Raw genomic sequence first — 15623 nt, forward strand, 5'->3', positions numbered from 1 at the left:
AGAGTTTCCTTCCTCCACCAACCTCCCTGGGCTGTGAGTTGGATCAGCAATGTCCTCAGGATGAAGCCGGGTCAAGGTCACATGGACAGCCCTCAGAAGCAGAGCTCTACAAACATTTCTGGGTCTTGTGCTCTCTCACTGGGCAGGACGAGGAGCTCTAGATGACACCACGGCACAGCAGGCCAGGTTCCTGTGAAATGTGCTCGGTACAGCTTCTCCTTCCTCCTTGAAAATGTCCAGAGATCCAGGCCTGAGCTCCAAGACCTCAGGAAGGGGTGGGGATCAAGAAAAACAAAGGTACTTCTTCATGACCCTCCTCATGGCTCCTGTGACCTCCTTGTTCCTCAGGGAGTAGACAAAAGGGTTGCACATGGGGGTGACAACTGTATAAAAGACAGCAAGAACCTGGTCTGTGTCCTGAGAGGAGCTTGCCTGAGGCTTTATGTATGCAACTGTCGCAGTCCCATAAAACAGGATGACCACAAAGAGATGGGAGGAGCAGGTAGAGAAGATCTTTCTCCGCCCCTGGGCTGTTGAGACTCCAAGGATAGTTGCAAGAATGCAGACATAAGAGGCCATGATCAGCAAGAAGGGGGTCAGGATAAAAGCTATGGTGTTTCCAAGAATCCCCACTTCCCCCCAAAAGATGCTTGCACTAGCCAGTTTCAGCACCGGCAGAATATCACATAGAAAGTGGTGGATGATGTTGTCACCTTGAAAGGGCAAAGTGAAGATGAGGAGGGAGTGAGAGGTGCCAGTAATGACACCCATGAGGTAGGAGGCACCCACCATACCAACACACGCACCCCGGTTCATCAGGGTGGCGTAATGCAGAGGCCGGCAGATGGCCGCATAGCGGTCATAGGCCATGGCAGCCAGCAGGCAACATTCAGCGATGCCAAAGAGGGCGAAGAAGTAGAGCTGGGTGAAGCAGCTGGCAAGCGGGATGGTGGGGCGGGAGGACAGGAGGTCCCTGAGCATCCGGGGCACGATGGTGGTGGTGTAGAGGATCTCTGCCAGGGAGAAGTGGCCCAGGAAGAAGTACATGGGGGAGTGCAGGGCAGAGTCTGCCAGCGTGAGGAAGATGATCAGAGAGTTCCCCAGCAGGGTGACCATGTACATGCAGAGAACACCCCAAAACAGAGGGCCCCGCAGGGAGCCAAACTCTGAGAACCCCAACAGAACAAATTCAGTTACTGCTGTGCCATTGTCCACCCCCATGTCCCCTGAGTGGAGGGAGGGGGCAGAGGGGGCGTCCTGCAGCAGCGGGAGGCAGCTGGGGGGAGACAGGGGCTATAGCAGGAAAGATGTGGGCAAGCGCAAGGAACATCCCAGCTCTCAGAGGAAGAGGGTGGACGCCACCCCAGAAATGGGCTCAGGGCAGAAGGAAGCGAAACCCAGGGAGCTGAAGGACCGTGGCAGACATTCCTGAGGGCTGGGGACTTGATAGACAGCAGGGTGGTTTGTTCCACTCACCCAGGTTCCATCATTTAGAGGCAAAGATCTGGCAATGGGGGTGGCTCCCCTTGAGAAAGCAGTGAAGAAAAGCATATGAACTGACAGGATAGAAAAGGGGCAGAAAAGTGGGTGAGCAGATAGGATAATCATGCATTGATAGAAATGGATGGAGGCTGGAGCAGAGGGTGAGTGGAGAAGAACAAAAGCAAGAGAGGAAAATAGGAGACCCAGGCTCGAAGATCTGAGCCGGAAGGCCTGTGGGCTTTTACCTGCAAAGGGGTCCCCAGGGCCTCAGAGCACCCCTCCCAGCAGCTCCTCACAGCAGCTCCATTCCCCCATGAGTCTGATTCCCAGCAGTGGGTAGGGAGCAGACCAGTATCCCCCAGTGGCTGTCATTGGAACAATGTTCTCTCGGAATCTCCCAGCCTTCTTCCTACCACCTGGAAAGCATTTTTCAAAGCCCTTTTAAGAGGTGGTCCTAATCCTCAGAGTGAACAACTGTTCAAATAGTGACAGGTCTGACGTTGGAAACTTCCAACCCAACCTAGGAGTTTATCTCAACCTACCCCAGCTGCTGACAGAAGATGCACCTTCCTGTGACCTTCACAAGCAGGAAGCAATCTTGTAGACCTTAGCTGGGAAGATGGTGTCCTCAGCCACAGGGGATGACAGAGGGGACCCAGGAAGATGGCCCAGGTGCTAATGTTCAGTGAATAATTGCCCATGAAAGACTGGAAGTCCTTTGAATTGTGTGTTTCGCTTAAATGAGAAAGAATTTTCTTCATTGCCATAGGTTCATGTCCACTGGTGCGGACTAGGGAGGTAGTCCAATTCAAGGCTATCTGTTTTGTTTGGGTTGTTTTCTTTTTCAGATTGTGAAAGTTTATTAGGAATTCTAAATCATTTCCAGAAGCTGGTGGTGTGTGCCTATAATCCTAGCTACTCAGGAGCCTGAGCTCTGAGGGTCACAGTTGGAAACCAGCCCAGGCAGAAAAATCCTAGACTTCTATCTACAAATAGTCACCAAAAGTCCAGAAGGAGAGATGTGGCTCAAGTACATGATAGAGTGCCAGCCTTGAATAAATAAGCAAGAGAACCTGAGCTCAAACACCAGTACCAAAAAAGAAAGAAAGAAAGAAAAGAAAAGAAAGGAAGGAAGGAAGGAAGGAGGAAAGAAAGAAAGAAAGAAAGAAAGAAAGAAAGAAAGAAAGAAAGAAAGAAAGAAAGGAAGGAAGGAAGGAAGGAAGGAAGGAAGGAAGGAAGGAAGGAAAAACTGTCAAGTCATAAAAATAAGAAAATTCTGAAGAAATAAGGCAAATTTATTCTGATAGATGATAGATAAGTAGCCAGATAAATAGCAAGGTATTAATGATAACAGATTCTAAATGAGATGGAGATGGATTTTGGAATTTTAGTTATTTTGGTTCATGCATTTTTAATATATTTTAGGTGTATAAATATAATAAAGACAATAGCATAACACATTAAAATAAAATGATGGAATTTGGGCCGGGAATGTGGCTTAGTGATAGAGTGCTTACCTAGCAGGCATGAAGCCCTAAGTTTGATTCCTCAGAACCACATTAACAGAAAAAGCCAGAGCAGCACTGTGGCTCAAGTGGTATAGTGCTAGCCTTGAGCAAAAGAAGCTCAGGGACAATGCCCAGACCTTGAGTTCAAGCACCAGGACTGGAAAGAAAAGAAGAAATTTATGTTAATAATTTGAATGTCTAATTTATTTTCACCTAATTATGCCTACTTTATATCCTTGGGATTATTTTTTAACTTTATTTTTTAATAATTTTAATGGTTATTTTTCCTTTTAGTAATCTTATGTGATACCAAGAAATCAAACCTAGGGCCTTATGCATGCTAGCCAAACGTTTTACCACTAAGTCACATTCCCTGCCCAAAAGCCAGCACACTGTTGGTTGGTTGGTTGGTTGGTTGGTTTTGCCAGTCCTAGAACTTGAACTCAGGGCCTTGGCACTGTCCCTGAGCTTCTCTTGCTCAAGGCTAACACTCAACCACTTGAGCCACAATGTCACTTCCAGATTTTTCTGTTTATGTGGTACTGAGGAATGGAACCTAGGACTTCATGCATACTAGGCAAGCACTCTACCACTAAGCTACATTCCCAGCCCAGAACTATTTTATCAATAGTTTGGTTTTGTAATTTTGTCAACAGTCTATGTTTTGTTTTGTTCTGTTCTGTTTTACTGAGAGCCTTGCATGTTTTCCCAGCCAGCTTGCTGACATCTGGTGCCCTGTCACATAAGCAATGCCTCCAGCCCAAATAGCCAATGTTTCTAATTGGCACTGTACTATGCCAAATGCATGCCTGACAGAAAGGCTACAAAGAGAACAATGTTGTTTCCAGCTTATGATGTCCAACATTTCTGTAATTTCCAATTAAAATGAGTTAAAAATATAAACAGGTGGGGTAGATTATGAAAATGGGCCCAAAATGGAAGTGTTTTAGTTTTCATTTGAGGGTTATTGGTGTTTTTCCCTAATTTAAAAAAAAAACAAAAAACAAAAAAACAAGCACTGGTGACTCTTACCTGTAATCCTAGCTACTCTAGAGGCTGAGATCTGAGGATTGCAGTTGAATGACAGCCCAGACAGGAAAATCTGTTGGATTTATCTTCAATTAACCACAGAGAAGCTGGAAGTAGAGCTGTGACTCAAGTGGCAGATCACCAGCCTTCATCAGAAAAGGGAAAGGACAGCACTTGGATCCTGAGTTCAAGCCCCAGTACTGGCACGCACACATACACACACACACACACACACACACACACACACACACACACACACACACAACTGCACAATTATGGAGTACAATTCTAGAATTGGTGCAAATGGGCTCATATTGCCCTCGTGTGGTAATCTCTGACTAGCCACTTTGAGCATCACCCCTTTCTCCCTGAGCTCTGTCTGGGATGTAGAGAAAAGCACACTTGAATATCAATTTGTCCAAACTCTTCAGTCTACACAGGGGAAATTTGCACTTTTTTTAGGTGCTACTACGAACCAGACAATATTAATGTTTTTTTCTAGTGTGGATTTTTATTTTTGACCCAGAAATTCACTTTAATTGACATATGTCGACTTAAGTTTCTCAATGAAGGGAGGAAAAAATCTACAAAACAACATCAGGCAATGAATGCATGGCAGAGCTAAGACTGGTAATAATATAAATCATGTGTGTTAGCCATGTTGCATAAATCACTTCACTCAGTCCTGACTCAGTGAGGTTTAAATAATCCACTGGATAAATCAGAGGTGAAGCGTCTTGTCCGGGTTCACATAACCCGACAGCAGTCCAGCCTAAATTCAAACTAAGTCCATCTTCCCCCAACACCAGTGTTACTGAATGCCACAAATTCCATCCACCCCCAAACGTGTCTGTAATGCTTCTGCATTTAGAGCATAGAAAGATATCTGCTCTCAATCCATCTCTTTGCAGGAGAGGAAACAAAGGCGGTTGGGGGGAAATGTTTATTACAGGCACCAAGGGGTCAAGGATGGGGCTAGAACCCATGTCTTCAGGCTCCTAGTCTAACATTTTCTATAGGCCTTTCTCTTTACTACCTATTCCTTGGCTGCAACTCTCTGTGTGTGTGTCCCTTGTGTGTGCACATCTGTCAACATATTTCTATTAGCATACATGTGTGAACTCATGTGTGTGTCCTTGTGTGCTAAGACAAATCTACCCAAAGAAAGAATAACCAGAAAACCCCCACATCAATCCCTACCAGCTTCTCCAATCAGCACCTGTCCCATCACAGAGCTTGAGGTGAGAGTCAGGGATGGGCATTTATGGGAAGGGAAGGGCCACTGATTGATGGTCTAGGGCACCACACTGCAGCTCTATAGGCTTAAGGATGCTCCCTGCCATCCAGAGTACAAGTCTCAGAGGGCCATATGATGCCACCAGGGTATCAGACATCACACAAATAAGCCAAGTTCAAGCCACAGACCCTGCCTTTCCCAGGACAGAAGTGTCTTCCACACTCCTACCTCAGCTGAGCAGACACACTGAGGTAGAAGCAAGGAAGGTGTAAGACGTATCATGGACAGAAGGGAAAGGATGGCCAGAGACAACGGGACTTCCCTGATGTTCCCAAGGAGCTAACATACCAATAGCCAAATGGCAGTGAGCTCCTACAAGAGAGCTAAGGGCCAGATCTGAGCTAGTCCAGGACAGAGAGTGCAGGTGCTATGAAAAGGGTTACCCATATCCAAATGGGATATGTCCCTACAGACACACTGTGGGGGAGGTGCTGCAGTGTCTGGGGTGTGCCTTGGTAGAAGGGTATAGAAAGATGAACTATAGAGTCATGGAAAATGAGAGAAAGCGAATCTAGGACTTCTGGCCAACAAAGGTTAGAGGAGGAAACTGGCTTCCAGTTTTGGCTGAACACATTGAGATGCACTCAAAAAGCAGAGACCTTTTCCCTGGAGACCATGAAACAACACATAAGCTTGGGAAAGCCTTTTACCCTGAGTCCCAGACCTTCTGGCTTCTCCTGGGCTGAGCTTTGTTTGTTTGTTTTGTTTTTGTGCCAATACTGGGCACTGTCTTTTTGGTTTTTTCACTCAAGGCTGGTGCTCTACCACATGAGCCACAGCTCCACTTCCAGCTTTTTATGCTGGCTAATTAGAGATCAGAGTCTCATGAACTTTTGTCTGCTTGAGTGGGCTTTGAACCACAATCCTCAGACCTCAGTCTCCCGAAGCCTCCTGAGTAACCAGGATTACAGGTAGCCAGCTTTGGACTTTTTCTTTTCTTTCCTTTCTTTCTTTCTTTTTTTTTTTTGTGCTGGTCCTTGGGCACTGTCCCTGACTTTTTGTGCTCAAGGCTAGTGCTCTACCACTTAAGCCACAGCTCTACTTCCAGCTTTTTGGAGGTTAAGTGGGGATAAAATTCTCACAGACTTTCCCACCTGGACTGGCTTCAAATGACAAAACGCACATCTCAGCTTCCATAGGTATAAGCCACTGGCTTCCTTTTTATATGAGAGGAAGAACTTGGGGCCTGGAGATTCCTCACACTCTACAAATGTGAGCAGTTGCCTGCTTCCATCCAGATATTACAACTTCATAATTAACAGATCCCTTCTCCCTGTTGTTACTGGGAAAGTTTTAATTAATTCCTTGGGGTCAGGCCTGCTCCCCAGCCTCCAGCCCCCAGTGGCTGTAGAGCAGCAATCAGACCAGCTCATAGAGCATAGCAGCAATTACATACCACAATCACTCCACAGTTATTTTTGTCCCTTAACATTAAAAAAGAAGAAGAAGAAGAAAAGGAAGAAAAGTTTTCAGCCTAGCAATGAGTAGAGCACATGAGCCATTTCCCTGAATTATCCCATTGGGTTCTCTCATCAGCCCTAGAGACGTATTCATTACTGACTTCTTGTAGTGACAGGAAAACGAAGCAGCCAGTGACTACAGAGCCACCCGTATGGAACTGGGACTTGAAACTGGTTCCAAATGCAGGACACTCGAACATAGTACCCCAGTACAGCCCATCTTGGGGCTCCCTCTCTTGCCAGCTCTTTGCCCCCCCCCCATCTGTTACCATATGAAGCAGAGAAAACCAGGTCTTTTTAACACCAAGAGGCTGCAGAGTCCTGCACCAGTGACTCCACCCCCAAGCCACCTTCTCACACCCTGCCCCTGCCACCTAGCCAGGCCTGATGCAGGAGAGAGAGCCACTGGTCCCCATCCCAGTCCTCTGGGATTATACCTTTGTCATAGCACTTACAATCTGTCTCATTCTACCCCCACCTCCATCCCACATTTGAGATCCTTGATGATAGGCTGGCTCAGATGGTAGAGTCTTTTACAAGCATAAAGCTCTGAATTAAAATCCCAGCAACACACACACACACACACACACACACACACACACCTTCTGCCTGGCACCAATGGTTCACACCTGTAATCCTAACTACTCGGGAGACTGAGATCTGAGAGTAGAAGTTAAAAGCTAAGCCCAGGCAGACAAATCCACCAGACTGTTTTCTCCAGTTAAGTAGCAAAAAGCCAGAAGTGGAGTAATGGCTCAAGTGGTGAAGGGCCAGCCTTGAGCAAAAAAGCCAAGAGAGAATGAGAGGTCCTGAATTCAAAGCTCCAGTATTGGCACAATAAAAGAAAAAAAAATCCTAGCTATTTTTTTATTGTGAAAATACTGTACAGAGGGGTTACAATTACAAGATAATGAGTACATTTCTTTTTTTTTTTCTTTTTTTTTTTTCTTTTTTTTTTTTCTTTTTTTTTGTCGGTTGTGGCCTGAACTCTGGGCCTGGGCACTGTCCCTCAGCTCTTCAGCTCACTCTACCACTTGAGCCACAGCACCACTTCCAGCTTTTTCTCCTTATGTGGTGCTGAAGAATTGAACCCAGGGCCTCATGCATGCAAGGCAAGCGCTCTACCACTGAGCCACCTTCCCAGCCCCAGTGTACATTTCTTATCAAGCATTGTAGCCTCCTCCTTCCCTTCCCATCCCTTCCCATCCTCCCCACCTCCGTACTCTAGCTATTTATTTACTCGTTCCTATTGCACAGCACAAATGGCTTACCATAACATACAAAACACCTCAATATGGCAAAGATTAATAGTAGGAACAAAGGAAAGAAAGAGAAAGAAAATATATGCTTTTTTTTTTGCTAGTCATGGAGCTTGAACTCAGGGTCTGGGCACTGAGATTCTTTTGCTCAAGGCTAGCACTCTACCACTTGAGCCACAATTCCATTTCTGGCTTTTTCTGTTTATGCATATTGAAAAATCGAACCCAGGGCTTCACACATGCTAGGCAAGCACTCTACCACTAAGCCACAGGCCCAGACTAGAAAATAAATTTTTAAAAACAAAAAGAGGAATATAAAATGCAGGAATAAAGCTGAAATATCTAAAGTAAGACTTATGTCCTTTCTAGGGCTGAACCACAAATTTGGCTCAAACTGTTCACAGCCAACCCCAAAAGGACAGTCTGGTCCATTCTAGAGTTAACAGTGTCCATGAGATAAAGCAGAGACAGATTACATAGGAAAGAACTATTCTTAGAACTAAGACCAGACAGAAGTTTCTTCCAAGGACATGTAGAGGGAGATGGCTGGCTGGTTCATGGCCTTGACTTTGAGTTTGCTAGGATGGATCTTATCAGCTCCGTCAGCAAAGGGGATGCACCTGTCACATTCTTCCTTGATGGAGGAGACTTGAATGCCCTTAACCTTAGCATCACTGACATTGGAGGCAAGAGAGCCCTTTGTTATGGGCCTGGTTCCACACATTGTTAAAAGTTTAAGAGCATAGTTGGTCTCTTCCCATAGGATGCCAGTAGCACCCTTCCCTCTGATATCAAACCGTCCTCAGACATTTCAAATGTCTTCTGTTGACAATGAATGATCCAAGGACGAAAATCACTGCTTTTCTTTTTTTAATGTAGAAAAGTAAAAAAAAAAAAATCAGTCATTACCAGGCAACAAATAGAGTAAGAGAAAATTACTACTACACATAAAAAACATTTTTAAATGATAAGAGTCTCAACCTATCACAAAGGAAATAAAGAGTAAAGTATAAATAAATGAAAAGAGATCATAAGAGAAAGTGAGCAAGTAAAAAGTTAGGTCTTTGAAAAGATCAGTTGACAAACTAAAAAAAAAAAGTCTTAAAGAGTCAAGATTACTAAAATCAGGAGTGAAAAATAGGCCATCCCAAGCTGGGAACAGGTAGCTCACACCTGTAATCCTGGCTACTCAGGAGGTTGAGAGCTGAGGATCATGGTTCAAAGCCAGCCCAGGCAGAAAAGTCTCTGTGATACTATTATCTCCAATTAACCATTCAAAAACCAATGTTCAAAGTCATGGAGCGATAGCCTTGAATCAAGAGACTGTGGCGGGGGGGGGGGGGGGGTATCCCTACTGGCCTTACAGAAATAATGAAGAATCATATGTAAATAGGCTCAATCTCATAAGTCAAACATCTGGATTTGTGAAGTGAAGCAATTCTATTGATTGTGTCTCACACCCCATGCCTGGCCCATATCCTCCAGTTTTTTTGCATCTCTCATAATTTCAATTGAAAATTGAGTGTTTTCAACAATTTAATGTATAAGTTCTAAAAATCATATTTCCACACCCTCGGGGCTTTTCTCTGTTTCTGTTGTTTATTTGTTTTATAACATCTGTTGCTTCTCTTTGTTTGTTTTTGTTGACTTCCTGGGACTAAATCTATAATTCTTTGTCTTCTTGGTTTTTTTGGGTCCAGTAGTGGGGCCTGAACTCTGGGCCTGGGCACTGTCCCTCAGCTCTTCAGCTCAAGGCTAGTGCTCTACCACTTGAGCCACAGCGTCACTTTTTGCTTATGTGGTGCTGAGGAATAGAACCCAGGGCCTCATGCATGCAAGGCAAGCACGCTACCACTGAGCCACCTTCCCAGCCCCATTCTTTGTCTTCTTGTAATTCTTAGTCATATGTGACTACAGAAATCTTGGGCTAGATTAGCTCAGCTAATAATAGAAGAGATTTCCTTCAATGTCTGTTACCATTAAACCTCCCACCCTTTGCTGAATCTATGCATGTGTGTGTGTGTGTGTGTGTGTGTGTGTGTGTGTGTGTGTGTGTGTGTATCCTTCAGTACCTCAGCAGTTTACAACTTTAACCTGTATTTCCTGCTTGCTCAGAACCTCCAGGTGAGCCAAAGTAGAGAGATACACAACATCGCTCAAGGTGTATGATCTTCTAGGCCATCAGAGTAATTAATATAAGTAAGAGCTGTTCAAAGCCCCTTACAGACATCCCATGATTCTCTTGGTAAAATTATAGCCACTGCGTTTTGTTTGTTTGTTTATTTTAATGACTTTCACTACCTCGGGCAACAGCAATTTTAAAACCCGTCCCTGAAGCGAAGGAGAAAGGAGTGGCATTATCCAAAAAAGAAATGTCTGCATTTACCTGACTTATGAGATGGTAACCCTTCTTCTGTACAGCACCTTAACAATAAGGATAAAATTATATTTTTGTAAGCCTGTGGTTGGTTAGTAGGTGTGACTAAATGAAGTCCTGTGAATGAGGCTTTCCCAGGGATCTCTCACACTGCACCATCTCTCTCTGAAGGTCAGCTTTGAAGCGAGGCCCATTCTCCACCTCCAATGGCTGCTAGCATGATGGTTCTCACCATTATAGTGATTCTGAGGTTTCAAGATTACCATGGAGTTGAGAAGAAGAAGCATCAATTAGGGTAGTTAAAATAGCACAACATTCACCATTTTTTAAAACAATCATTTTTCTTTAGGGGGAAAAATAAAAATCACTCCTTGGACAGTTTCCAAGGAGTAAAAATGGACTAAATCTTAAGAAACCTTATTTTCACGTGTGTGTGTGTGTGTGTGTGTGTGTGTGTGTGTGTGTGTGTGTGTTGATACTAGAGCTTGAACTCAAGGTCTGTATGCAATCCCTTGTGTGTGTTTTTGTTTAGTTTTGTTTTGTTGTCAGTCCTGGGGCTTGAACTCAGGGCCTGGGTACTGTCCCTGAGCCTCTTTTGCTCAAGGGCAGCATTCTACCACTTGAGCCACAGCACCACTTCTGGCTTTTTCTGTTTATGTGGTACTGAGGAATCAAACCCAGGGCTTCATGAATGCAAAGCAAGCACTCTACCACTGAGCCACATTTCCAGCACTCCCTTGGCTTTTTTGCAAGAATGACATTCCACCACTTGAGCCACACCTCCACTTCCAGCTTTTTAGCGGTTAACTTAAGAGCTCATGGACTTCCCTGTCCTTACTGGGTTGGAATGGAATGGAGAGCCTCAGATCTCAGCCTCTAGCTATCTAGGATTACAGGCATGACTATTTTTATCAGGACTATTTCTTGTTACTTATGAAGAAGAGCACATTTTCCAAGTTCTTTGCTCCACCATTCCAGAAGTGCTTCCTCCTTCTCTGATGTTTTTAATGACATTTTCTTAATAATACTCTGGGGCTTTGGGCAAGAAACCAACCAACATGGATAGTGGCTTCTAAAGAAATCTAAAATAGAACTAACATAGGACCCAGAAATACCACTTCTGGGCAAATACCTAAAGGAAATGAAATGCTACCACAAAAAGACATTTGCACTACCATGTTCATGACCCTCTTGTTCCAAATAGCCCAGATAGGAAGTGGCGCTGTAGCTCAAGTGGTAGAGCGCTTGCCTTGAGCTGAAGAGCTGAGGGACAGCGCCCAGGCCCAGAGTTCAAGCCCCACGGCCGACCAAAAAAAAAACAAACAAACAAACCAAATAGCCCAGATATGAAAAGAACCAAAGGGTCCATGAAGAGATCTAGAGTCCAGCACCTGTGGCTCTTGCCTATAATCCTGGCTACTCAAGAGGCTAAGATATGAGGATTGCAATTTGAAGCCAGCCCCAGCAAGAAAATCCATGAGACTCTTATCTCCAACTAACCAGCAAAAAGTCGGAAGTGGAGTTGTGACTCAAGTAGTGGAGCCCCAGTCTTTTGCACAAAAGCTAACAAACAGAGCCCAGGCTCTGGCTTCAAGCCCCAGTAATCACACACACACACACACACACACACACACACACACACACACACACACACACACACACACACACACGATTTTCACCCTATTCCTTACAAAATGATAACCCTAACAAGATCAAACTAAGGAACCTCTGACATCATCCTGAGCTCCTGCCTGAGTCTGCATTCACTCTGTCACTAGGTCATGGGTACAAGTTCTGACCCACAGCTCTCTTCCAGACAGAAGGAAAGTGAGGGTGGAGGAGCAGGTCTTCCTACCTCTTAACACGCACATAATTCAGGCTGTAATTCATATCTGGTGGCTTCAATTGTTTTCACTGTGAAACATAAAAACGTCGTTTGGGAACACAAGAGAGCAGCTTGCAGGAGGCACACTAGAAGGACACACTGGGCGGCCTGAAGGCACAGCTTTCTGGTCACTTTCCCTCTGCTCCTCATGAGTTGTCCTCAGGACCAGAGGAGACCTAAAATCCAGCACCATAAAGCAGGCAGTGGCACGGCCACCCCTTCAAAATACGGAAATAGTTCTTTGGATTATAAGAATGAGGTTTGCACTAGATGTTTGCATATCCTGACCCTTACCCCAATCCTGACCCTACCCAACCCTGACCCTTACACAGTCTTACCATTATCCCAACCCTGACCTAAGCTTACCTCATTCCTGACCCTACCTCAACCTTGACCCTTACCTATCCCTGACCCTATCCCCCTTTTGACCCTTACCCTAATCCTGACCCTTATCCCAGCTCTGAGCATCACCCCATTCTTGTTGCTCACCCTCTCCCTGAGCCTCTGAGGTGAGGGCCCACCCTCAATCCCTTCCTAGTCCCTGGAATTACCTTATCTGACTCTTCAACTCTGACTCTGTTTCTCACTTACCATTTCCTCAAGAGTCTACGACTTACCTCCGTACACACTCACACACACCCTTAGCTAGCTTGATCTTGGATGAGACTCTCATTGGACCCTGAGGCTAGAAAAAGTAAGAGTATGAGGAACTGAAAGAAGATTTTATCTCTGAGATCACCGGGGTGAGGGAGGGGAGCTGGATTGCTGGGCAGAGGCCACCTTTAACAGAGCTTTATGAACAGTGCTTGATTTGTACTAAATTTAAGAGGAATCCACTAAAGAGCTTTTAAAGAGTTGAGTGGAAGTAGAAAGACCCTTTATAAGACTATGGGACAGTCAGGGGAGTCTCATGTTCTGCTCTAGGTTCATACCAGTGGAGATTAAAGAAATGCATGAAATTTAAAAAATGAACACTGGAAGTAGCACTGTGGCTCAAGTGGTAGCACACTAGCCTTGAGCACAAAGAAGCTCAAGGACAGCACCCTGGCCCTGAGTTCAAGCCCCAGGACAGGCAAAAAAATAAAAATTGAAAACTAGAATTGAAGTCTGGGCATGATGATACACATCTGTAATCTCAGCACTTGGGAGACAGATGCAGAATGATCTCCAGTTTAATTAAGGCCAGTGTAGGCTAAATCATGAGATCCTGTTTAAATTTTTAAAAAATAGAAGTCTTGCATGGGCTCACACCTTTTATCCTAGCTACTCAGTCAACTGAGATCTGAAGATTGTGGTTCAAAGCCAGCCCAGGCAGGAAAGACCATGAGACTCTTAGCTCCAATAAACCATCTAAAAACTAGAAGTAGAGCTGTGGCTTAAAGTGATTGAGTGCTAGCCTTGAGCAAAAGATCTTAGGGACAGCATCCAGGCCCTGAGTTCAAGCCCCATGACTGACAAAAAAAAAGTCTTAGGAAATATGTTAGATTTTTTTAGGTATGATAAAAAATATGGTCATATTTATTTTTAATTCATGGCCTGGAGCTCTACCACTTAAGTCATATGCTCAGCATATGATAGATGGATAAATTAAGGCCAAATCTATCCAGTGACATATTATTTGATGATAAAGTACTGATCCAGGCCACCTATTGTAGAACCATGGATGAAAGAACCAGATCACAAAAGCCAAATGTCATATGATTCCACTATATAGGTGAACTCACAAAGCAATCTTTGTTTTCAGAGATGCCTGGGCAGGGGGCATTAAAGTGACTAACAGCACTGGGTTTCTTCTTGGGGTGATCCAAAAATTCTAAAACTGCTTATGGCAATGTTTCACAGCTCTGCAACTACGCTAACAACCCATGCATTGGGTCATTTAAGTGGGCGGGTTTTATAGTGCATGAATTGTATCTCAATAAAGTTCTACAGTGAAATAAACTTTAAAAAAAAAAACTTGCTGGGCGCCGGTGACTCATGCCTGTAATCCTAGCTACTCAGGAGGCTGAGATCTGAGGATCACTGTTCAAAGCCAACCCAGGCAGGAAAGTCTGTGAGACTCTTATCTCCAATAAACCACTAGAAAACCGGAAGTGGCACTGTGGCTCAAGCAGAGGTAGAGCCTTAGCCTTGAGCTGAAGAGCTGAGGGACAGCGTTCAGGTCCATAGTTCAAGCCCCTCTACAAACCGAGTGGGGAAAAAAAAACTGAAGTAAAAACCCCTGAGAAGGCAAGAAAGGATATACTACATGAACAGAGACGCTGACCCTTGAGAGGAATGACACCAGACTCAAACGTCATACAAGGAAAGATAGAAGATACAAATAATTTGTAGGTAGGTCTCATGGTAGAAAAGAATAATTATATCTACTAGCTCATAAAGTAAATCCATCAACTGAGAGTATAAATAGAAGAAAGTTCTTTTTTTATTATTTTGTTTTTTTTTTGGGGGGGGGAGGGTCTGGCCATGGGGCCTGAACTCTGGGTGCTGTCCCTCAGCTCTTCAGCTCAAGGCTAGGGCTCTACCACTTGAGCCACAGCGCCACTTCGGCTTTTTTCTTTTTGCTCATGTGGTGCTGAGGAATCGAACCCAGGGCCTCAGGCATGCAAGACAAGCGCTCTACCACTGAGCCACCTTCCCAGCTCCTTTGATATTACTTTTAATGAGGTGCTAGGGACAGAACTCCAAGTCTGGCACAGTGTTCCACCACAGTGCAAGAACCTAGAACTACAGTGTTCTATGCATGTGTTCTGCCACTGAGCCGCATCCCCAACCTAGAAGAAGTGTTTTAAGATTTTTGAGCTGGGGGCTGGGAAGGTGGCTCAGTGGTAGAGCGCTTGCCTTGCATGCATGAGGCCCTGGGTTCGATTCCTCAGCACCACATAAAAAGAGAAAAAAGCCGGAAGTGGCGCTGTGGTTCACGTGGTAGAGTGCTAGCCTTGAGCTGAAGAGCTGAGGGACAGCGCCCAGGCCCACAGTTCAGGCCCCATGACCTTTGAGCCAGGCCTGGGAAGGTAGCTTAGTGGTAGAGTACTTGCCTAGCATGCATGAAGCCCTGGATTCAATTCCTCAGTACCACATAAACAGGAAAAAAACAAAAAAGCTGGAAATGGTGCTGTGGGCAAATGGTAGAGTGCTAGCCTTGAGCACAGAACGGCTAAGGGACAGCACCCAGGTCCTGAGTTCAAGCCCAGTACTAGCACATACACAGAGAGAGAGAGAGAGAGAGAGAGAGAGAGAGAGAGAGAGAGAGAGTTTTAGGACAGAGGGTCTAATAACAAATAATCATCTCAATACTTATTTGACACCTTTAACTTCTCACAAAT

At 44.8% G+C, this 15623-nt stretch overlaps 1 protein-coding gene across 1 annotated transcript; it reads right to left on the reverse strand.

The window, feature by feature from the left end:
- Window positions 1-282: 282 nt before the first annotated feature.
- LOC138838343 (olfactory receptor 10P22-like) lies at window positions 283-1221 on the reverse strand. The gene has a single exon (XM_070037721.1). The coding sequence runs from the start codon at window positions 1219-1221 to the stop codon at window positions 283-285; it is 939 nt and encodes a 312-aa protein (XP_069893822.1).
- Window positions 1222-15623: the final 14402 nt, after the last annotated feature.

This window comes from Dipodomys merriami, unplaced genomic scaffold (assembly GCF_024711535.1).
Source record: "Dipodomys merriami isolate MVZ:Mamm:240054 unplaced genomic scaffold, mDipMer1.0.p SCAF_10, whole genome shotgun sequence".
Lineage (NCBI taxonomy): Eukaryota > Metazoa > Chordata > Mammalia > Rodentia > Heteromyidae > Dipodomys > Dipodomys merriami.